The sequence below is a fragment of the Drosophila erecta genome, unplaced genomic scaffold (assembly GCF_003286155.1).
Source record: "Drosophila erecta strain 14021-0224.00,06,07 unplaced genomic scaffold, DereRS2 tig00000126-arrow-pilon, whole genome shotgun sequence".
Taxonomy (NCBI): Eukaryota; Metazoa; Arthropoda; class Insecta; order Diptera; family Drosophilidae; genus Drosophila; species Drosophila erecta.
The window spans coordinates 12,701,340-12,724,068 of NW_020825209.1; the positions used below are offsets into that span (position 1 = coordinate 12,701,340).

Sequence of the window (22,729 nt, forward strand, 5' to 3'; positions counted from 1 at the left end):
CCCCAAAAAACTAAAACCCTTTGAAAGGCGATAAAAACTACAAAACGTATTACATTGAACACACAAATTGAAAAGGTTTATTCTTTGAGTACCAATAAATATTGTGATTATTTTGTGCCTTTTGATCAAACCAATTTACTAAAATTTAGTATAATTTCTTGAGTTATGCCTTGGCAAAACTAAGACTAAGATTTTAATAAGGGTGAAAAAATCTAGATGGCACCACCACGCAGACGCAGAACCAAGTGAAGGGTGGACTCCTTCTGGATGTTGTAGTCGGACAGGGTGCGACCGTCCTCTAGCTGCTTTCCGGCGAAGATCAAACGCTGCTGATCTGGGGGGATTCCCTCCTTGTCCTGGATCTTGGCCTTGACGTTCTCGATGGTATCGGATGGCTCAACCTCCAAGGTGATAGTCTTGCCAGTGAGGGTCTTCACAAAGATCTGCATGCCACCACGCAGACGCAGGACCAAGTGAAGGGTGGACTCCTTCTGGATGTTGTAGTCGGACAGGGTGCGTCCGTCCTCCAGCTGCTTTCCGGCGAAGATCAAACGCTGCTGATCTGGAGGGATTCCCTCCTTGTCCTGGATCTTGGCCTTGACGTTCTCGATGGTATCGGATGGCTCAACCTCCAAGGTGATGGTCTTGCCAGTAAGGGTCTTCACAAAGATCTGCATGCCACCACGCAGACGCAGGACCAAGTGAAGGGTGGACTCCTTCTGGATGTTGTAGTCGGACAGGGTGCGTCCGTCCTCCAGCTGCTTTCCGGCGAAGATCAAACGCTGCTGATCTGGAGGGATTCCCTCCTTGTCCTGGATCTTGGCCTTGACGTTCTCGATGGTATCGGATGGCTCAACCTCCAAGGTGATGGTCTTGCCAGTGAGGGTCTTCACAAAGATCTGCATGCCACCACGCAGACGCAGGACCAAGTGAAGGGTGGACTCCTTCTGGATGTTGTAGTCGGACAGGGTGCGTCCGTCCTCCAGCTGCTTTCCGGCGAAGATCAAACGCTGCTGATCTGGGGGGATTCCCTCCTTGTCCTGGATCTTGGCCTTGACGTTCTCGATGGTATCGGATGGCTCAACCTCCAAGGTGATGGTCTTGCCAGTGAGGGTCTTCACAAAGATCTGCATACCACCACGCAGACGCAGGACCAAGTGAAGGGTGGACTCCTTCTGGATGTTGTAGTCGGACAGGGTGCGTCCGTCCTCCAGCTGCTTTCCGGCGAAGATCAAACGCTGCTGATCTGGGGGGATTCCCTCCTTGTCCTGGATCTTGGCCTTGACGTTCTCGATGGTATCGGATGGCTCAACCTCCAAGGTGATGGTCTTGCCAGTGAGGGTCTTCACAAAGATCTGCATGCCACCACGCAGACGCAGGACCAAGTGAAGGGTGGACTCCTTCTGGATGTTGTAGTCGGACAGGGTGCGTCCGTCCTCCAGCTGCTTTCCGGCGAAGATCAAACGCTGCTGATCTGGGGGGATTCCCTCCTTGTCCTGGATCTTGGCCTTGACGTTCTCGATGGTATCGGATGGCTCAACCTCCAAGGTGATGGTCTTGCCAGTGAGGGTCTTCACAAAGATCTGCATGCCACCACGCAGACGCAGGACCAAGTGAAGGGTGGACTCCTTCTGGATGTTGTAGTCGGACAGGGTGCGTCCGTCCTCCAGCTGCTTTCCGGCGAAGATCAAACGCTGCTGATCTGGGGGGATTCCCTCCTTGTCCTGGATCTTGGCCTTGACGTTCTCGATGGTATCGGATGGCTCAACCTCCAAGGTGATGGTCTTGCCAGTGAGGGTCTTCACAAAGATCTGCATACCACCACGCAGACGCAGGACCAAGTGAAGGGTGGACTCCTTCTGGATGTTGTAGTCGGACAGGGTGCGTCCGTCCTCCAGCTGCTTTCCGGCGAAGATCAAACGCTGCTGATCTGGGGGGATTCCCTCCTTGTCCTGGATCTTGGCCTTGACGTTCTCGATGGTATCGGATGGCTCAACCTCCAAGGTGATGGTCTTGCCAGTGAGGGTCTTCACAAAGATCTGCATGCCACCACGCAGACGCAGGACCAAGTGAAGGGTGGACTCCTTCTGGATGTTGTAGTCGGACAGGGTGCGTCCGTCCTCCAGCTGCTTTCCGGCGAAGATCAAACGCTGCTGATCTGGGGGGATTCCCTCCTTGTCCTGGATCTTGGCCTTGACGTTCTCGATGGTATCGGATGGCTCAACCTCCAAGGTGATGGTCTTGCCAGTGAGGGTCTTCACAAAGATCTGCATACCACCACGCAGACGCAGGACCAAGTGAAGGGTGGACTCCTTCTGGATGTTGTAGTCGGACAGGGTGCGTCCGTCCTCCAGCTGCTTTCCGGCGAAGATCAAACGCTGCTGATCTGGGGGGATTCCCTCCTTGTCCTGGATCTTGGCCTTGACGTTCTCGATGGTATCGGATGGCTCAACCTCCAAGGTGATGGTCTTGCCAGTCAGAGTCTTTACGAAAATTTGCATATTGGCTGCGAGTGGAAAAATGAGCGAGGAAAAAGTTGGCGTTAGTAATGGAAAGTGGAAGGAAAGTGCGCAATTGCTATTCTGCGTAGTGACCCAGTTCCCGTGACCCAGAAAAGTATTTATGCATACACACACACAGAAAACTTATAGTTTTACCCCTTAATGTTTTCACAGCTTGCATTATTTCGCCATAAAACGGTATTTAGTTTTGCTGACTAATCTCTAACTTCGTTTGAAGAAAAAAAAAAAGCCCCTGGAACTGCGCATACACACACACACAGTCACACTTATTTGCATGGAAAGCACCGTTTTTCTTTTGCTGCACTTGCTGCGTCGCCATTTTGAATGCAACTTAGAAAAACTATGAAGCACTTCACAAACTCAACTCACCGTATTTTCTTAATTCGCACAGAAAACTGAATTTGTTTCTTTACTTTTGGTCTGCACTTTTTGAAATAGTACTTATTAATATTCAAAAACTTGCTTATTTCACTTGCTCGCACGTCCGCTCTCTACTATTTTTTCACAGCTTATGTTCCGTTTCACAGCTGCACACTGGTATTTATAGGCAAGCTGGCTGGAAAGTCGCCGCCTGCTCTCTCGCTCACTCTCGGGCAGCTCTTACTTTGTTTGACATTGTGTGCCTCTTAATGTGGCCATTTCTTTTGTCAAACCAATTGAGAATGAGATTTTGCATTGTCAAGAGTATTTAACACATGAAGGCCAATCAATTGGCTAGCTGCAATGTGCATAATTAGGCATTGAAAATAAAATGCGTAGTGCATAGGTGCAATGCTTTTATCTCGCTCGCTCTCATGGGCGAGAGAGTACAGTTATCGATAAATTCCCTGTCCCTCTTTCCAACACTAATCGCAGCTGTTCCATGTACATAAGTGCGTGTGTGTGTATGTATTCTAACAGATGAAAGTGTGAAAATTTGTATGTACATACACGGACGTCTTGTGACGTTCTTTGTTTGGCGAGTTAAACGACCTTTATTTTGTTTTGACGCCGCCTGGGAGATTTGTCTTCGCTTTGGTCAACAGCCTTTAGACAAGAGAGCCCCCCACACACGCGCACACAATTTCCAATTTCTCCACTCCCACACCCGCACATGAACCAGTGTGCGGGCACATCTACATACATACATATGTACATACTTGTGACTAACTGCATCTGGAAACTTCCTGGAATGGACTAGGCTGATGAAATCTGATGTATGCTGATGCCAGCAACTTAACCCTTGATGTGACCCTTTAGAATAGTTAACGGTATTATTTTTCAAGTACAAGCTTCAGTTTAATTTATACTATGATACATCAATAATTATGCAGATACAAATAATTTAAATAAATTCATCAAACTAACAACCCAGTATATCTACATACATATGTACATACACATGTACCCCATGCATAGATATGATAAATATACATACATTGGGCAACGTCATGAAAAGTAATTTATGGGATATTTTCATTAAAACAACCCTTGAATCTAACATAAAAACCCCTTACTCACGAAAATAAATGGGGGTTCCTTTGTTTCCTAATTTATCAAATATCCGACGAGTGAAAAATAAATTTAAATGTATTTACTCAGTGTTTATTTATTAACCATTTGCTCCTATATATGCACATATTTCCAATATATTTATTTTTTCAAAGCCAACTTCTTAAAATTGAAGATTTATTTGGATTATTACTATAAAATAGAGATTTCATTAAGTTTGCTTTATATAAATAAATAAATGCATATAAGGATATTAATATAAGCAAATTGTGGAATTCAAATAATTGTATTTTAACATAACTTAAGATTTATTTATTTCCTAAATTATTAGAAATTCTTAATAAAAAATTCAAAACTGCACATCAATTAAAGCCCCTTGACAAAAACAAATGCACTTTTCTTTATACAATTTCGATTTTATTGGGCTGTATTGTTTCTTGTTTAGTTATTGTTCTTCTAAATGCAATTCAGTGTCCTCATACGAAATACGCCGCCAGCTGGGCCATTTTATCCTTGGGCGGCCGACCGCCGCGCCCGCCACGCCCTCCGCCCCCTGCACCAGGTCCACCTCCAGCCGTAACCGCTCCTCCGGCACCACCAGCCGGCCCGCCCACGCCTCCACCGCCACGACCAGCCTTGCCGCCACGGGATCCACCGCCACTGCGAACTGGTCTTGATGCCACCGCCCGATGCTTCTCAACCAAGTGGGAGAAATCGGTGGAGCAGAAGATGCAGCCGCTCTTCTCCTCACTGCCGTCCTTGAACTTGCTCTTGTCGGACTTGTAGACCACGTTCACCTGCTGAGCGCCACACTCCTGACACTTGGCCTCTGCAAAAAGTCATATGTATAATAAAATCACAAATGATATATGCAAGTATATGGTTAACAACAACCAACCTTCCACCGTGATCTTTGTGGCTCCCTTGAAGCAGTTGATGATCACGTCGCAGCGATTGCAGCCCAGCTTCCATGTGGGCGCCAGCGTACAATCGAGCACCAGGACACCGGTGGGGCACTCCACGCAACCGGATATGCCCAGCGTGTTTAGCGAGTGCGGGCAGGTTGAGTGCGTGCAGGTGTTGCAGCCCCCCAAATGGGGCATGTCGCTGAACGGCGGATGGTTGTAGCAGTACGGACAGAACGGATACGATCGCCCCTTGACGCCGGTGGAGAAGGCAAGCAGATCGAAGTCATCCAGGGGGCACTTGAACTCGCGATACACCTTCACATTGCCAATGGGAAGGGCGTAAGTCTCATAGCAATGAGAGCAGTGCAACCTTGCCGGTTTGGTCTGTAATAAAACGGTAGCAAGGATTACAACTTGAGCCGATGGTGGGGCAGGCTGGTTGACCCACCTGTATGTACTTCATGTAGCGCCTACACTTGCCGCAGCGCGAGTGCGCCTTGCCCGACTCGGCCAGTGGCGAGAAGGAGACCTCAAACAGTGAGTCCATGTTGGCGATGTTCTTCACAAAATACATAAACTTCAGCTTGAAGATCTTGATGGCGTGACGCAGCACATCCTGAAAGTTAGCCGAACCCTGGGCAATCAGCGTCAGCATGCGCTCCACCTCCGTTCGCATGGTGGGCAGCACGAGTTCCGGATCGATCTTCTGATAGCCGTGGACCAGAACAATGCCCAGCGTCGTTGGAATCAGCTTGCGACCGTTTTCAATGTGCACATAGTTGCGCTGGCAGATGTTGTTGATGTGCACCGGTATGGAGGCATCCGTGCCGATGCCGTGCTGCTCCATCAGTGTGATCAGCTCCGATTCGGTGAGATAATCCGGCGGCCCCGTTTGGCTCTCGGTGAGTCGCACATCGTTGATGGCCACCTCAGTGCCCTGAACGAACGGCGGCATCGGTTCGTCCTTGCCGAAGGCCTGCCAGGTCATCACCTTGGTGAAACCCGCATCGATCAGCACATTGGCCGTGCAGCTAAATGTCTCGAGGCCGACGCGCAGCTTGGCCGTCGTCACGCGGTACTTGAGATCCCGCGACACCGTGCCCATGAAATGGCGGCAAATGAACTCGTAGACGCGCCAGGTGTCACGATCGAAGTCACTCCGGTTGCCCAGTTTCATGGGCGTAATTGGTGGATGGTCGCCGGCATCCTTGCCCTTTCGCGGCGTCTGCATGTCGCCCAAAATGGAGCGCGCCTCCTCGCCGAAATCCCCCGATGGCTTCAGCACGTGCAGCACGGCCGCCAGATCGAAGTTAGTCGGATACTGATTGGTCTCCGTTCGCGGGTAGCTGATGTAGCCCTGCGTGTACAGGCGCTCCGCTATCTGCATCGCCTGGAACGGACCGATGCCCAGCCCAGAGCTGCAGATTCGCATAAGTTCCACGGTGTTTAGTGCCTGTGGTTTGCTTTTGAAGGCCTCCTTGCTGGCCACGCTCTCCACACTGAAAAAAAGTGGAGAAGAAAAGAGGATGTGGTTAATAGATGGTACAGAATAGCCCACTCTTGGCCTGTTTTCCCAAATTCTATGGATCAGCAGAATATTGTTTGTTTGCATTCATTACGAACACAAAGAAATTATGCTAATTCGGCATGATTGCTTCTCTGGCAGATTGATGATGTAGTCACCAGCTTGGAATTAATGGCGTAATGGGCAAAAAAGAGTCAGCTGGCATTCAAGTGACAAAAAGTGGGTATAAACAAACGAAAAGTGACGAAAGCATGCTTATTTTTAGACTAGAGACTTGAATAAGGTCTTACGTAGCCTTCTTGTGCTCCTTGACGCGACCCAACAGCATGATGGCGATGTCTTTCTTGAAGACCCGACCGCGCGCCCACTCCAGTGTGAATTCCGGCTGGCCGGCGAGGAGCTGCAGGTGCCAGAAGCTCTCCGGCTTGAAGGTTTGGATGTCGTCGTGCCGCTTCACACAGAAACCAAGTGTGGGCGTCTGGCAGGGACCGTAGGAGATCAGCGAGGAGTCCAGGTCGCCGTAGCGGTCCTGAAAGAACTTGGTTTGGAAGCGCGTAAATGCGCAACCAATGCGCAGGTCCAGTTCCTGGCGTGCGTCCACCGACTTGGCCTCGTTCTCGTTGGGATGCCCCAGCGTCTCCATCGCTCCCTTAATGTCCTTCTCGGTGATGGCCGAGAAGTGGGCACGGTACGTCACCTGCTTGCTGTACACATTGTGGATGACATGCTGCACGGCGTCCATCACCTCGAAGCAGATGTTCTCGCCCTCCTTGTCGCAATCCAGCCAGAGGACCAGATAGTCGCAGCCACGCGCCTCGTGTGCCAGAAATGTGCGCATATGCTGCTTGGGATTCGTTTCCTTCTTCTCGGTGGGACAGCCAAAGAGCTGGACAGGATCCACCTTGTCCCAGGAGTTGTACTTGCTAATAAAGTCCAGCGACATCACATGACCGCACACGGACGTCATCCGAAAGTGGACGCTGCCCTCGTTCCGAAAGTTTCCCGTCCACTCATGCGTGGAACAGCCGTTACCGGTGCCTGGAGAGGATTGGATTATATAGATTGCATTGATTGCAAATGATTCCTGCAATACAGTTTGGATTTTTAGTGCGACTCACCCCGCTTGGCAGTGCAGCGTCCGTTCGAGAGAATACCCGCCAGCGATGCCGCCAGCGAGGGCTTCTCGGCCACCATCAGTACGCTCTTCATGGCCCAAATCCCAGAATCGAATGGCCTATATAATTGATGACTTTTTCACAGCGCTTCCTCCTGCCCACTCGTTCACTCTCGCATGGGATTCGCCGGTTTCGCGCCGCACACACTGCATAAACACAAGCTCACACAGGGTAATGTATGGATTTGCTCGTTATATATCCGTATAATCCCCCCTATTTAACCAATTTCACAGGCATTATTTTCTAGCTACTAATAGGGTCGCACTGCAGTTAATAGCAACTGGTCATACTGCGTTTGTTCATTCACAGCAACTGGTCATACCGTAGAGTGCAGCCCTGGCGAGCGGAGCTTATCGTACTTCGATATCATTATCAGTAGTCATTAGTTGTGCGTACCTATCGGTGGCTATCGAATTGAGTCGGAAGAATGTGCACAACAATTTCGTTCGCGGAACCCGAAATCGTGCTCGGCCATGGCCGCAGGGTGCTCTTCGTGAACCCCGACGACCTGCAGATATTCAAGGAGATCGAGCTGCCGCCCGACCTTGGCCTGAAATGCCATGAAACCCAGTCGCAGGAATCGTGTCCAGCCACAGCCACATCCACAACCGCTGGAAAGGAACCGGGTGGCAAGGAGCAACAGCTTGCCAAGCAGCCGGAGGAGGGCGGAACATCCGCCTCCGGATCGGTAGCCACCAGCACTTCTGTGCAGAATGTGGCCTACTCGCCAGACGGACAGCTGCTAGCCGTGACCACCAGTGGCGGCCAGAAGGCGCTTCTCCTGTACCGCTCGCGGCCGGAGAACGCCCGCCTGCTCTCCGCCCGCCCACTGGCCCGGGCGGCCAGTGCCGTGCGATTCTGCAGCGACAGCAGCTCTGTATTGGTCACGGACAAGACTGGCGATTGCTATCAGTATGACTGCGTCGAGGTGGAGGCTCCGCCGCGCCTGCTGCTGGGCCATTTGAGCGTAGTGTACGACATCCTGTGGTCGGAGGACCAGCAGCACATCATCACCTGCGACCGTGATGACAAGATTCGCGTGACCAACTATCCCGCCACCTTTGACATCCATAGCTATTGCCTGGGCCACAGGGAGTTCGTCTCGGGACTGGCCCTGCTCACAGAGCAGCACATCGCCTCCGCCTCAGGGGACAAGACGCTGCGCGTATGGAATTACATCCAGGGCAAAGAGTTGCTGCAGCACGAGCTTCCGGCACCGGCGGTTCGTTTGTTGGTGCGCCAGCTGGAACCGGAGAAGGTCTTCCAGGCGGCGGTGCTCTTCTACGAGCACGTGGACGCCCTGGGGCTGTATCGCCTAGAGCGCAGCTCGGACGACACCTGGAGCGTCACGGCCACACAACTGGTGTGCGCAGAGGCGGGCTCCTGGAGCATTAGTAACTTTACTTTAACCAGCGACCGGATCTACATCACCGGCGCAGAGAACGAGCGCTTGAGCCTGCGGGTCTACGACATCGCAACTGGCCAGCCGACGACTAACGGAGTGCCCGAGGGCTGGCTGAAGATGGTGTTGGACGGACTGGGCGCCAACGAGGAGGGCGCACCACCATTCATTCCCGAGGACTTGTCCGTTTGGTTTAAGAAGCGCTTCGACAACGTCACCGACTATTTGGAGCGTAAGAAGCGACGCATCGAGGAGCAGAAGCAGCAGAAGTGCTAAGAAGAGCTAATCCACGAGGAGAAGACACCCAAAGGAAATTTACTTGAACCTAATCTTTACATAGCATTTAATTAGCATATGGAGAAGAAGCAACGGACTTTGTGTGACAAGCCCGTTGTGGGCATAATATATATATATCTGTAAATGTGTGTAAATGGTGAATGGTTATCTCTATGGGCGGCGGGAGGTGGCTCCTAGACGGGCTTGTAGTCCAGCTTGCTCTCCAGCTTCTTGTTGTCCGACACCTTGCGCACAGCCTTCATGAAGTCCTCCTGGATGACGTACTCCCGCTCGGCACTAAAGTATTGGTACAATAATTCCATTAAAGAGAGGCTATCGTGGGCGGCGAGAGTTTCTCACTTACCGAATGGCAAAGAGACCCGCCTCCGTGCAGACATTACGCAGATCCGCGCCATTGAAGTTGTCCGACAGCTTGACAATGGCCTCGTAGTCAATTTCACCATGCTTTGCGATCTTCAGGGCGTGAATCTTGAGGATTTCCAGCCTAAAAGCAGTGGGGTTTCACATTAAAATCAGTATGACTAAGTATATCTAATCTAAGAAATCCCTATTCATATTTTACACAAGTGATTTGGCAAAGAAGACATCTTCAGATAAGAGCCAATCACAATATCGTACCTAGCCTGCTCGTTGGGCAGCGGAATCTCGATCTTCCTGTCCAAGCGACCCGGACGCAGCAGGGCGGGATCCAGGGTGTCCGGTCGATTGGTGGCCATGATCATCTTGACCTGGCCGAGCGAATCGAAGCCGTCCATCTGGTTGAGCAGCTCCATCAGTGTGCGCTGGATCTCGCGATCGGCAGAGGTGCCCTCGGAGAAGCGACGGCCACCAATGGCGTCGATTTCGTCCATGAAAATGATGCAGGGCTGATGGTCACGGGCATAGTTGAACATCTCGCGAATGAGACGGGCACTCTCGCCAATATACTTGTCCACAATCGCCGAGGAGACGACCTTGAGGAAGTTCGCGTCCAGCTGGGAGGCGACCGCACGGGCCAGCAGGGTCTTTCCGGTGCCAGGGGGTCCGTACAACAGACAACCCTTCGGCGGGGTGATGCCGACGCGCAGGAAGAGCTCCGGATTGAGCAGGGGCAGCTCAATCACCTCGCGCAGCTCGCGGATTTGCTCCGTGAGGCCGCCGATGGCCGAGTAGGTGACATCGCCAGGATCCTCGTGCGACATATTGTACACCAGTGGGTCAACTTCGCGCGGCAAGTAGCGCATAATGGTCAGCGTGGTCATGTCGAGGGCCACACGAGTTCCGGACTTCAGTTTGGCTTTGTCCAGCTGCCTGCGGCAGCCGACCACGTAGCGGGGTCCATTGGTGGCCTTTACAATGACTGTGGGACAAGTAAGAAACTAGAATGGAGTCAATCTTAGACAGAATGCTGGAGTCTCACATTTGTCCTCGGTCAGCTGCTTCAGCACTTCGCCGACGATCTGTCCCACGCTCTGCAGGGCCTTCAGGTCGTTCTCCGACTTGTCGTACAGCTTGGTCAGCTCCTTGATCTCCTCGCGCTCTGAAAATGGCCAGTTAATACGGATTTGCCTGGTGGGAGATTACCGGATGGACGGACTTTCTTTGAGGCGTCCCTCGATTTCCTTGTGGTCCAGCAACTTCTTTCTGTACTCGGAGAATGCTTTCACCCGCAGATTGTCGGGCAGCGGAGTGGCGGTTACGGTCATTTTGCTCAAGGATTTACGCTTTACTTTCAGCTGCGCAACGCTTAAAATAAATTAAATCCGGATAAAATAGTGAGTTGCAACTTTTGTCGCAATGCAGTGTGGCCATAACGTGGATCGCAATACATGTATAATATCGTAGTATATTAAATTTGGTATATACCAAGTGAGGTGCGTGCACTAGATAAGTGCAGCGTATGACTGGCCACATCGCCGCCAGCCGGCATAATTCTTATTGGAATTTGGAGAATTCTGAGAATAATTTTAATTTTAATTTGAATTATGTATAAGTTACGCCTGCTACGAAATCTTCTACCGGGCGGCGGCCGAGCCCATCCGCGTTGGTTAGCAAGCCAGCACAAGAGGCGTCCGCAGCCGGCCAGTCTGCCGCCAGATCGGCTGGAGCAGCTGCGCAGTGATCTTTTTGAGCGTCGCCAGGAGCTTAGTGGTGAGGAGTGGGCGAAGGTGCGACAGTCGCTGGTGGACGGGTACAAGCACATCAACGGGCACAATGTGGACGCCGTGATTCTGGGCGTGTGCAGTGGTCCAAGCCAACTGGCGCTGGCCAAAAACTATGTGGAGTTCCTCAGGAGTAGGGGCTCCAAGCCCAATGCAGCGACACTGGGTCGCCTGCTGAGGGTCTACAATGCCGCCTACCATGAACGACCGCTCACTGAGGCGGAACAGGCAGAGATACTGCAGATCTGCCGATCGCTACAGGCGGAGCACGATACCCTGGATGCCACCAGCTGCGAGAATGTGATCCATGGATTGGTGGCCACCAGTGGTGACGATTGGCAGCGCGGCCTGCCGCTCCTCGAGATGATGAAGGTCACCAGTGCGCCAAGCGTGGCCGCCTACTCCGCGCTGGCGGAGAAGGCCTTTAATGTTGAGGCACCGCAGCAGGAATTGGCCTGGCACCTGCTGGAGGAGATGGCCACGGCCCGGAAGCCGCCCAAATGCGAGGTCTACCTGACGTTGCTCAATCGTCTGGCCAACGAAACTGCCCAACTTCCTGCCCAGCTTAGTCGTTTGCTGCAGTTCCTCGAACGCCATGAGATTCTAGTCAGCCAGCGAGTGGCGGTGCGATTGCAGGAACTGTCCAGGCAGGTGCCCCATCTGCTGGAAGCTCAAACCACCAATTTGGGACCTCTGGGTAAGTGCCAGTCCTGCCAGCAGCACCTGCAGCCGGTGGCCATCAGCGATGAGGAGTTCCGGCGTCTCAGCGAGTGTTTCCTGGAGCGCGTGCTCATACGACGAGACGTTTTCCAGCGCTCCACGCCCGAGGAGGTGGCCAGGTTCAAGAAGTTTGTGGATAAGACGGCTCCATACGACTGTGTGATCGATGGCCTCAATGTGGCCTACTCCACAGGAACCAAGAAGGCACCACAGCAGCTGGCCAATCTGGTGGCCACTGTGGTGCGTCATTTTCGTGATCAGGACAAGCGTGTCCTCGTCCTGGGACGCGAGCACATGCGCAACTGGTCCAAGCAGGCCATGCACTTTGTCCACAGCAATGCCAGCCTCTTCTTGACCAGCAATCTGTAAGTAAACCCATCTCGAATACGAAAGGGATGGGTAGACTAATTCGTTTCTCTTGCTTATAGATCGCACGACGATCCCTTCTTGCTGTATGCCACGCTGCGCAGCGGCCAGGAGACGGACTTCTTTTCCCGCGACTTGATGCGCAGTCACGCCTTCCATCTGGGCCCCGAACTGAAGCCCGTCTTCCGCCGCTGGCAGCAGCAGCACCAGTTCTCGCTGGCCACCCAAACGCAAACGGGACAGATCATAGTTAAGGAGCCCATTCGACACCGGCTGGGCACACAGCCGGGCAAAGTGACAGACACCTGGCACGTGCCCTACTGCGAGCAGTACACCCAGCATCCCACGGACAGCTTTGAGGTGCCCGCGAATTGGCTGTGCCTCAAGCTAAAGGAGCAGACACCCGCCACCAAAGCCATGGGGAAAACAAGAAGGTGACCATGTGAACAAGTCTTGTACTGAGAATAAATAGAAGCCAAAGGTTAACGAATACACTGTAGGAGCCGTCCTAGTCGCAGTCATATCGGGTGCACTTCTCGAAGGCTCCAATGCCCTGCGGCTGGGGCTTCTTGCGACGGCGCTCGTACAACAGCTTCTTCTCGGCGGCGCACATGAGCCGCCGCTTGATGTGGTTGTCCATCTCGAAGTCCATGTCCGCCGGTTTGGCCATCTCGTTCGGGTCCCTTGTGGCTGCCGAGTCCAGCGCCTTGATTATCAGGCTGAGCAGGGCGTGCGCAAGGCGATGGCACACATCGTACTCGATGGCGTCCTGGCTGGTGTAGTAGATAGCCGACTGTGAGGTGGGCTGCACACCGATGGCCAGCAGGATGTTGCAGAAGATGCCGCGCTGCATGCGCGCATACGGATCCACCAGCTGCGGCGGGATGCGCATCGTTGTGGCCAGGTGGGAGATGAACTTGGCGAACTTCTTGATGAGCACGTTCAGGTACTGGGTGCGACACTGGCGCTCCAGCTTGGTCAGCATATTGTAGTACAGTTCCTGCTTGCGCTTCAGGAAATCCTCCTTCTTTCGCTCCTTGGTCTTGTTGCTCTTGAGGATCTGCTCCAGCTGTCTGTTTGAATGAAGTTGGTTATCAACTGGAGTGATTGCAGTGATGCACCCGCTGCACTTACTCCGTGGTAATGGCATTGAATTTGCCCAGCATGCGCTTGATCCGCTTGGCCCGCAGCTTCGGATCGTAGACGTCCTTAAACTGACTGTAGTTGTCGGCGAGCGTGTGCATCTTGGGCTTGGAAAGGGCCACGTCGTAGGGCTTCACTTTGGGCGGCATTGACGGCTGGTAGGCCATGCGCCGCACATACGTCTGCAGCTTGACCAGGTTCTCCTCCTGCCGCTTCTTCACGTTTTCCTCGGCGCACACATCTGGATCCTCCTCCTCCGGCAGCGAGTCCGTCGACGTGGGCAGTGGCTCATCCCAGTCCGAAACATTGGAGCTGGCCATGACTGATGTTTACTGCACAGAACGGCTCGGTTAATTTGTAAGGATTGCGAATTTAGCTGGGAAATCGTAACTTATACGAAATAAAAATGTTCAAAACCTTTTTGTTTACGTAAAATTTTGGAAAACGAGAGCACTAACAATTTTATGTATTTACGCTGGGATCGTTGAACACCTTATGAGCAGTCCCCATTGAAATGTGACCGACGAAAAGCCAACGGACTACTAGATACATCAAAAAGTTGTACTTGTGCATATATGTATAGTTTTTCAAAATGTGTACATTAAAACCCAAAAGATAGCAGAATTCAATGACTCACTCAATTCACAACAAACAGAGGACACAATGGCCAGAGCACTTCAGATTATAATTAAGAATTAAATAAGCAACGTTTTATTATATGTATATTAACCAGTGGATCTACGGACTAATGCTAGTAACACTCGTTTTGCACGGATCGCTCTAGGGCGAAGGTATACTCCTCGGCCAGCTCGTCCACGGACAGTTGGCGCGTGAGCAGCGCCAGGATGCTGTCCACCTGCATTTGGGTGCTGGTGTATCGATCCTTGGTGGCCAGTTCGGGTGCCAGCTCAAAGGGAATGTCCTGCAAGTAGTTGACGGGTCCTTGGGCGCCGGGCTGCTTCACCTGACCGCCTGGTCCTGGCATCGGCGGATAGGGCAGGTAGCTCGCTGGCGGCATGGGTGGATACATGGAGCCGGATGGAACACCCGTATGAGGAGCATCCGGTCCTGGTTTCCTCTCTATAAACACAAAATCATCGCCGCTCGTGCCTGGACGGGAGGCATCCGCCGGCCCCTGGATGGGCTGATCCTCTGTGGGTGTTTCCGCGGGCTTGCGTTTCCCGAAAATCGAAAACATTGCTCTGTTTTGTCCTATTGTTTGCTAAAATAAACTGGCGAATTGCGTCGTCGACCAGCTGAGATGCTCTTTTAGCGTGCTTTAGGCCAAATTTGCGGGTGCTAGTGTTGTGCTCGAATTTTAAAAAGGTATATAAGGGCTGAGAAAAATATGGGAATTTGGAGTTTTTAATTTTTATACTGATTTTTATACTGATTTTTATACTGATTTTTATACTGATTTTTATACTGATTTTTATACTGATTTTTATACTTATACACTTACAAATATATACCAAAATCCGAAAAAAATGGTATTAATCGCAAGTATCAATTAAAGTAGATAGATTTGGAGTGAAATACAGTCAGCACTGAATTTCCGTTGATCGCCTATCGATGGGCGCGCAGTGTGGCCAGCCGCGCGTCGGATGCGCAGGGCTGCATAATCTACACTGCGCCCGCCTCCGTCTACAAGTGAAGTCGCTCCGAGATTGATTGTGTACACCGGATAAGAGGAGCCAGCGAAAAAGATGTCGAAAGTGGACCAGGACCCCAATGCTTCGCTGAGCATCATGGAGGTGAGTTTGCCGCCGGAACGGGACGCCCGTCTGCTCCCGTGTTTCCGTCGCCCGGCGCTCCAATTGCAATCGACTGGGGCTGCCCAAGAGATGCCACATTAACGCATGCACAAATGCCATCCATTTCCCCCTTTACTTTACATTCGCGCAGCAAATCAAGCAGCTCATCCGCCCACCGCCCAACGAGGACGAGAAGCTGGTGCAGCGAACCACCAACACGAAGCATCCGTATTACAGGCGCCCGGGCAGAGGCCACAACCATGACTACTGCGACGCCTGCGAGGAGGGCGGCAATTTGCTGTGCTGCGATCGATGCCCCTCCAGCTTCCACCTGCAATGCCAGTGAGTATACACGCATACTGCTGCCCATTTTGAGGGCTTCTCCTTAAGCGTAATGCTGTGCTTTCCTCGCAGTGACCCACCGTTGAGCGAGGAGGACATACCCAGTGGCCAGTGGCTGTGCCACAGCTGCCGCATGGCCAAAGTTTCCCAGCCGCCGGCCTCCTCTTCTAAGGCCAGTTCCGTGGAGCGCGTGCCCTCGGCGGGCAGTGGATCCCGTGCGAATACCCCTTCCTCTGGCGATCTGGAGTCCATACCGCTAAAGATCCGCAACCTGCGCAAACGCAGCAACAGCGAACGCAATAGCACCGAGAAACTGCTGGCCAAAATGCCGCTGGCCATACAGCGCGCCCTCGATCCCAACAAGAAGCCAACGCCGCTGGACGATGTCATCCGGGCGGCCAGCATGCTGAATCCGCAGCAGTTCTCGTTGCCACCGGAGCTCGAGCTGCACACCCAGTTCCCGGGAAATGGCAAGGTGCAGCCCGTACAGCAGACGCATCCGCCGAGCGGAAATGGCGGACACCGCAAGTGCGCCGGCAATCAGCGCCGCAATTCCAAGCCCTTCGAGCTGGACGCCCAGGGACTGGTGCCGCTGCCCGCCAAAACCTGTTTCTACTGCACACGCTCCTGCAAACGGGCGCCGCTCATCTCCTGCGACTACTGTCCGCTCTACTACCACCAGGATTGTCTGGATCCCCCGCTGACGGCACTGCCAGCTGGATTGTGGATGTGCCCCAATCATGCCGAGAATTTTATCGTAAGTCAGCCAACGCGAATGGAAGTCCCCTTGGGTTCTAATGAGGATGTCTGTTCACAGGATGCCAATATGACCAACAGCATTTCGGCCACGGAGCGGGTGCGCCTGTGGAATCGCTTCCTCCAGCCACTTGACCATGAAAACGTCAAGCTTGAGTTCTTCCGGCGTGTCAACACGCGCCATCCGCCCTTTCGCACCAAGACGAATGTGCATGCCCGTGCCCACATCGAGGTGCCAGCCATTGTGCGCTACCACTACAAGCATCCACCGGCGCTGCTGCCCTCCATGCGCCAAACGCTGCGCTACGATCGGGTAAAGCGGCGCAAGAACCTGCCCACCGAAGTTGAGGAGATATCCCGAGAGTCGGTCACCGAATCGCTGCTGAAGGACCTGGAGGCCTTGCGCTCGGCTCGAGCCAAGTTCCGTGAGATTCAACGGGAATACGGCACTGTGGAGACTGCGGTTGATGGCGATAGCGACAGCGATCACAGTCCTGAAGAGCAGGAGCCTGAGACGGTCTCTCCAGCCGACAAGGTTAATGGCGAAGTTGTTTCGGAGAATCCCAATACCGAATCGAATGTGCAGGCCAATGATCAGCCGTCGGTTGTCAAGGTGGAGTCCAAGGCCAGCCTAGAGCTGGAGGCCAGCTTTGAGGAGGACGAGGAGGACAGCAAGGCTGGCATCATCGATGCGGATCTCTTTCATCTGGACGTCGACATTATCAAAAAGCTGGCGCACCAGCGACTGCAGCAGCTGGTCGAAGAGCATCCGGAGATTGTGACGCAGTACAAGAATCGCACGGCCGCTCGTCGCCTGCGTCAACTGGCAGCTGCCGATGGAGCACATGTAGCCGGTGAAACCGCTGCCCTGCAAGGCCAACTGGCACCGGAGGACATGAACCGCTTCTCGCTGCTCTTCACCAGCGAAACGTCCTCGATTCTGGCGCAAAAGAACGGCAATGCCGCCGACGAGGATCCCGCAATGGCTCTGCATCCAGCACTGGCCACCGCGGCGGCCATTGCAGCAGCGGATGCAGCTGCCGAGTGCTATGTGCCGCGTGCCCGTAGCGACACGGAGAAGGCCTACGAGCTGGCCTCGCGCCTGGAGCTCAAGCTGCTGCAATGCAAGGTGCAGGCGCGCGCGGTGATAACCCCGTTGGGCGACATGCTCGAGGACAGCCGCTGGTTCAGTTCGCTGGGGCTAGACCATTCGATTTTCATGCGCTACCGTACGTTATACATTGGCTACGGTGGACACTACTCGCCGTCAACGACGCTGGCGCAAATGGAGACCGTGGACCTCTCGGCGATTGGTTACTGCTGCCGCATATCGCCGCAGCACGCCATCATCTTCTACGACGAGTTCTCCAAGTCGTACGAGCTGATCAACTACTCAGAGTTCGGCACCGAGGTCAATGGGCAGCTGTACGCCTGCGACCTGACCGACAGGATGCCAACTCATGCCGGCAAGCGGATGCGACCCGACGATGCGGAGCTGAAGAGACGCGTCGACGATCTGTTGGACAAGCGGCGGCACATTCACCGCCAGTTCGAGACAAAGAAGATCGGCAAAGAGCGGTAGCTATTTACTGACCCAACAATCAAATGATGATAACTATTTGTTGTGTAATCCCCTACAGATTGGCGCCCATTGTTAAGCCCGCCTGCCGCTGCATTAACGCCGGACCCGTGCCCATGGTGGCCGGCGCCTGGGAAGGATCGGCGGTGCTGGCACACGGCAGCCTGCTGCGATTTGGCTGCCTGTCGTTTGTCTTCTCGGTGCCGTCGGTGGATCTGCTACAGGCGCAGGCGCGCAGCAAGCGATCGTAGAACCAGACCCTTTTAGCAACAGCCGCAGTTCTGCTGCGCAGCACTTAGTTTAAGCATTAAGACACAGAAGCAGACACGCGCTCAACCGCAGCCAACTCCAGTGGAGCAGCACCAATCTCAGTGGGGCAGCTAGCAGCCAGGCATAGGGTTAGGGTTAGCAGATACCAGTTCAATTTCATCGCAATCATCATCGCAATGTAAAGCCGCGGCTATACTTTTAAATCACACACAATCCTCCCATTCTAGCGTTAAGGGGATATTTGCCTAATGACCAGTGCAATAAATACGGAGTTGAATCCAAAAGTGCACAGGTGCAGGTGTGATCTATGCAGCTCACCCATCTCTTGGGCCAAACTCCTTATTTATTGAATTAACCATAATGTTCATGAACCGTGAATAACCCCGATTTGTTGTACTTTTACTGTAAAAACAAATTGTATAAATTGCTAAAATGAAATAAACTTGTAAGCATTACGATCAGGGATTTCTCCAGATGCAATGCAATTGTATGTATGCCATAGCATAACTTAGGCTATACAAGATCGATGAATATATCCACCGGATTTGTGGCATCTCCAATTAGCAGTAAGCCCAACCAAATTAGTACACAAACCTCTTTCTTTTTAAATGAATGTTTACTTTATAACCAGATCCAATCCAACTGGTTAAGGCATTATAGAGAACGAGAAGAGTATACACAATAGGTGCCAGGCGACGGGACGCCGGGACTTTGTGGAGTACACGAAACGTCAGATAAGTACATTCGGTATGGCTAATATGCAAAAAATATATTTGTAATTGTAAGGGTCTAAGACTACGAGTGCACCACGTCCAGGTGCCAGCTGCACTAGAGAGCAGCCGCAGGTCCTGGCTGAGCCTGTGCCTGTTCCTGTGACGGGATGGGGTGCTGCATCTGCTCCTGGACGCCAGCCTTGGCCGCCGATCGCGTGGCCCGCGACCTCTCCCATTCTGCTTTATGCTTGCGCTTGGTGTGGTGGTACATGTTCGACTTGGAGCGAAACTCCGTGGGACAGAAGGCGCAGGTGTGCAGCTTGACGCCCGTGTGGGTGGCAAAGTGCTCCTGATCGCAGAAGAATGCATTAATAACCATGCAGCGCAGATTACTGGAGCAGGAGTACTCACCTCCAAATAGCGCTTCATTTTGAAGGACTTGCCGCACACATCGCATGCATACTTGGGCTTGCTCATGCAGCGATGATTCTGACCAGGAAGCTCCCCGCAGTTGGGACAAAGGATCGAAACGGGTGCGGCATGGATGACGGCCTGTAGCGGAGCAGTCGGTCGTTTATCCGTCTCTGAAGGCGGGTTGCTGTGGCAGATTTGTTAATAAGCCTGATTGTTGCTAGAGTATCCAACCGACTTACCCATAGGGATGCGCCATCACAGTCCCGGTTGTCGTTGTCGTCGTTGTGGTGGCACTGCTCGTTCCCACGGCCGCCGCTGCAGCCGCCGTTGCCGACATGACGGCAAAGAGTTGCTCCTGCTGTTGTTGTTGTTGCAGAAGGCTCGCGCACAGACGCTGCTGCAGGCCATCCGGTTGTCCTGGAGGATTGCCAGTTAGTGAAGCGGCTGCCACGACAGCCGCGGCTACCGCATTGTAATTGGCCAGTATGAGTTCGTTCTCCTTGAGCCTTTTCTGTGGCGAATCCTCGTCGCTAACATCGCTGCCCTCCGTGTGCTGGACCTTTTTGGGCGAGTGCGTCTTCCGACGACTGGATCGATTGCGTGAGCCCCGACTGCCAGATGGCGGGGTCTTGGTTATGGTGAGGTTAATGGCCTCACTGGGCTGACTCTTGATCACCGACAGGGGCAGCTGTTGAACAGTTGGTGGTGAGGGAAGAGGAGCTGCTACGAGATTGGTGGTGGGAGTTGCAGAGGGAGCAGGAGTAGCAGTAGCAGCGGGATGTGTCGAAATAGCAGGATTTACTGTGTTTCCAGGAGATGCAGAAGCAGAAGGTGCTGCAGCAGGCTCCTCCGGCGTCGTGTGATTCTGGTTCGACTTAGCCGCATCCCGCTCCTCACGCGCCTTTAGCCACTGTTTGGTGTGCTTGCTCTTCACATGGGTGTACATATTCGAGCGGCAGCGGAAGGCCATTTCGCAGTAGGGACAGGCAATGGGTCGGTCGCCGGTGTGCGTAGCTATGTGCTCCTCCAGGTAGCGACGCATCTTGAAGGACTTCTCGCAGAACATGCAGGGAAACTTATTGGCCGTTGTAGGAGTCACCACCTTGGGCTCCTCCGCCGGCTCCAGCAGCAACTGCAGCTGCGCATCAGACTGCGTTTCGCTGCCGTCCTCCGACCAGTTGACATCGCAATCAATGGCCAGGAACTGGCTGCACAGCGTCGTCTGCTTCAGCTCCACCAGCTTCCAGAAGTTGTGGAAGCTCTCCAGTTGCGAGCAGCACTCGGTGCAGATGCATGTGGAGATGGCATCGTCGCGGGAGAGCTGTGGTAGATGGGCGGTAGCATTAGGGTGAGGCGGTGGGCAGAAGAATCATCAGCAGATACTCACGCAGAGGTACAAGTGAATAGAGATCAGTTGGACCAGGTAGCTCTCTGGCATCGCCTTCCCGTCGTCCTCGTCCTCCGGAGCGGGTGCACTGGCTCCGCCGGCGCCGCCGAACAGCACCACCGCGCTCTGCTCGTCGAGCGCGTTCAGACACAGGCGACAGATCATTTTATTCCGCTATAAAATATACAATTTTTACTTTATTCCATTGGTTTGTGTTCTTCACATGCGCACGGTCACACTATCCCCTAGCGGTGGCACGCCGTGCACCCAGCGCCTATCGATGTGCCAATCGTTACGTGACGTTGTATGACGCTGGTCATATTTAACGTAACGGAAAAGCGTTACTTCAAATTAAATTAATTAGGAATTCAGAAATACTTTATTAAAGTTAGATTTCTATACGTTATACAATAACTTTAAACTATTTGCATTTTGCGTTAAGACACATTATCGAACACAAAATTCATCAAAAGTATTTGAAAGTATAATTTGGGCAAATCAGCTGAAAAGAATGGTAAATAAACCCTCATTATTGATGTCCCAGAATGCATGAAGAAATATTTGATTGAAGTGGTCTGAGGTAGTGTGAAGCAATTATGTTAAGTTAGTGCGTAGGTTAAGATATTGAGCCAGCAAAACCCCATTTTTCGACCGATCGCAGGTTACACCACATCCAATGATAATTTTTTTTGCGATGATTGGAGTGTTCGAAGCTTCTGATGCCTTTGCTTTTTGCCTTATCTGAAAAAGCATGTATCACTCTTTGCGTTGCCGAAATGCAACTGATTTGCATGACTTGTAGGCACCAATTTGCTTTGATGATGCTGCGACCGCAATTAGCAGGCAGTGCTAAAACTCTACCTAATTGATTTGCAAAATGATGCAAACAAAGTTGGCAAACAGCAAGTGCATTATTGCTAAATGTACTTTGCCGTGATTGACACTCTTGCCGATAGGAATTTTTAATATTCCTCCCCTAAATACGAGAGAGATCGCAGTTTTGTGAACAAATAATGGTATAAGCCCCATTGGAAATCATCAAAATGAAACATGTATGTTCATAATGGTTTTCTCTCAGTGCACCACCCAACAACTAAGGTCGCTGCAAAGCGCCAAGTAAGTAGCGTACTATTCACATGACCATAATTCCCAACTCCACGTATATCTCGAATCGTACGTTGACCATTATAAAATTGTCAGTTAGCACTTTTTTACCAAACCTCTGGGTTGGGCATTGTTTTAAAGCGTTTATGGGTCGGCTAAGTTCCATTTTCAAGGCCACTCAGCTGTTTTCAAGATAGTCAAATGTCAACTTATGCGTGTTTTTGCTGCTTAATAAGTTTACAGCTGCATTAAATTGGTACAGTAATACTTCCGTAGTCTGAACACTAAATATGGTTACATTTTAATTAAAAACTTGGGAGTAACTTATATATTTTGTAGTGCCCACGCGTCGTATGATTTATTTTGGGTTATAGTTTCAAAGGCTATAAGTGAATTCAAAATATCTCAAATTATGCACAACAACTGATTGGTTGAAATAAATGTAGTTACTATATTTACAAAGGCCCCCACGTCGTATGCGTAATGTTCTAGAATCTCCATGCGAAAACTGCAATGGAGTTTTGTAGTCAAAATCTAAAATGTTTAATTTACTTAAGATTACACTGCTCCTAATGCACATTTTGAATATAATGGAATGATCATACGATTTTCGAGCTATGAACAGATATTCTACTGTAGAACTCGCATTGCAATACACGTAAATTCGAGTTTCGTGCGCTGTTCTGCAGACCATCAAGATAAATGTACCCATATTCGCTT

General features: G+C 51.9%; 9 protein-coding genes across 9 annotated transcripts; 3 read left to right on the top strand and 6 right to left on the bottom strand.

The window, feature by feature from the left end:
• Window positions 1-76: 76 nt before the first annotated feature.
• On the bottom strand, window positions 77-3,124 carry LOC6551285 (polyubiquitin-C). The gene is made up of 2 exons (XM_001978393.3): window positions 2,892-3,124; window positions 77-2,506 (listed from the first exon to the last, which is right to left on the bottom strand). Exon 2 carries the CDS (start codon window positions 2,499-2,501, stop codon window positions 213-215), a length of 2,289 nt encoding a protein of 762 aa, XP_001978429.2. The 5' UTR covers window positions 2,502-2,506; window positions 2,892-3,124; the 3' UTR covers window positions 77-212.
• A 1,284-nt stretch (window positions 3,125-4,408) lies between these two features.
• LOC6551286 (DNA topoisomerase 3-beta) lies at window positions 4,409-7,943 on the bottom strand. The gene is made up of 5 exons (XM_001978394.3): window positions 7,565-7,943; window positions 6,737-7,484; window positions 5,370-6,420; window positions 4,912-5,305; window positions 4,409-4,842 (listed from the first exon to the last, which is right to left on the bottom strand). The coding sequence occupies exons 1-5, from the start codon at window positions 7,653-7,655 to the stop codon at window positions 4,490-4,492; spliced, it is 2,637 nt and encodes an 878-aa protein (XP_001978430.1). The 5' UTR covers window positions 7,656-7,943; the 3' UTR covers window positions 4,409-4,489.
• On the top strand, window positions 7,931-9,436 carry LOC6551287 (tRNA (guanine-N(7)-)-methyltransferase non-catalytic subunit wuho). The gene has a single exon (XM_001978395.3). It carries the CDS (start codon window positions 8,049-8,051, stop codon window positions 9,297-9,299), a length of 1,251 nt encoding a protein of 416 aa, XP_001978431.1. The 5' UTR covers window positions 7,931-8,048; the 3' UTR covers window positions 9,300-9,436.
• LOC6551288 (26S proteasome regulatory subunit 10B) lies at window positions 9,350-11,139 on the bottom strand. Its single transcript, XM_001978396.3, has 5 exons — window positions 10,897-11,139; window positions 10,720-10,839; window positions 9,939-10,659; window positions 9,664-9,804; window positions 9,350-9,596 (listed from the first exon to the last, which is right to left on the bottom strand). Exons 1-5 carry the CDS (start codon window positions 11,003-11,005, stop codon window positions 9,494-9,496), a joined length of 1,194 nt encoding a protein of 397 aa, XP_001978432.1. The 5' UTR covers window positions 11,006-11,139; the 3' UTR covers window positions 9,350-9,493.
• A 35-nt stretch (window positions 11,140-11,174) lies between these two features.
• On the top strand, window positions 11,175-13,033 carry LOC6551289 (mitochondrial ribonuclease P catalytic subunit). The gene is made up of 2 exons (XM_001978397.3): window positions 11,175-12,546; window positions 12,610-13,033. The coding sequence occupies exons 1-2, from the start codon at window positions 11,285-11,287 to the stop codon at window positions 12,983-12,985; spliced, it is 1,638 nt and encodes a 545-aa protein (XP_001978433.1). The 5' UTR covers window positions 11,175-11,284; the 3' UTR covers window positions 12,986-13,033.
• Window positions 12,983-14,235, bottom strand: LOC6551246. Its single transcript, XM_001978398.3, has 2 exons — window positions 13,682-14,235; window positions 12,983-13,620 (listed from the first exon to the last, which is right to left on the bottom strand). Exons 1-2 carry the CDS (start codon window positions 14,008-14,010, stop codon window positions 13,056-13,058), a joined length of 894 nt encoding a protein of 297 aa, XP_001978434.1. The 5' UTR covers window positions 14,011-14,235; the 3' UTR covers window positions 12,983-13,055.
• Window positions 14,236-14,366: 131 nt separating this feature from the next.
• On the bottom strand, window positions 14,367-15,065 carry LOC6551247. The gene has a single exon (XM_001978399.3). It carries the CDS (start codon window positions 14,886-14,888, stop codon window positions 14,442-14,444), a length of 447 nt encoding a protein of 148 aa, XP_001978435.1. The 5' UTR covers window positions 14,889-15,065; the 3' UTR covers window positions 14,367-14,441.
• A 144-nt stretch (window positions 15,066-15,209) lies between these two features.
• LOC6551248 (PHD finger protein 12) lies at window positions 15,210-18,846 on the top strand. Its single transcript, XM_001978400.3, has 5 exons — window positions 15,210-15,444; window positions 15,596-15,786; window positions 15,859-16,543; window positions 16,604-18,120; window positions 18,183-18,846. Exons 1-5 carry the CDS (start codon window positions 15,397-15,399, stop codon window positions 18,370-18,372), a joined length of 2,631 nt encoding a protein of 876 aa, XP_001978436.1. The 5' UTR covers window positions 15,210-15,396; the 3' UTR covers window positions 18,373-18,846.
• Window positions 18,847-18,988: 142 nt separating this feature from the next.
• On the bottom strand, window positions 18,989-21,168 carry LOC6551249 (gastrula zinc finger protein xFG20-1). Its single transcript, XM_001978401.3, has 4 exons — window positions 20,906-21,168; window positions 19,758-20,839; window positions 19,516-19,702; window positions 18,989-19,453 (listed from the first exon to the last, which is right to left on the bottom strand). Exons 1-4 carry the CDS (start codon window positions 21,068-21,070, stop codon window positions 19,220-19,222), a joined length of 1,668 nt encoding a protein of 555 aa, XP_001978437.1. The 5' UTR covers window positions 21,071-21,168; the 3' UTR covers window positions 18,989-19,219.
• Between the last annotated feature and the right edge of the window lie 1,561 nt (window positions 21,169-22,729).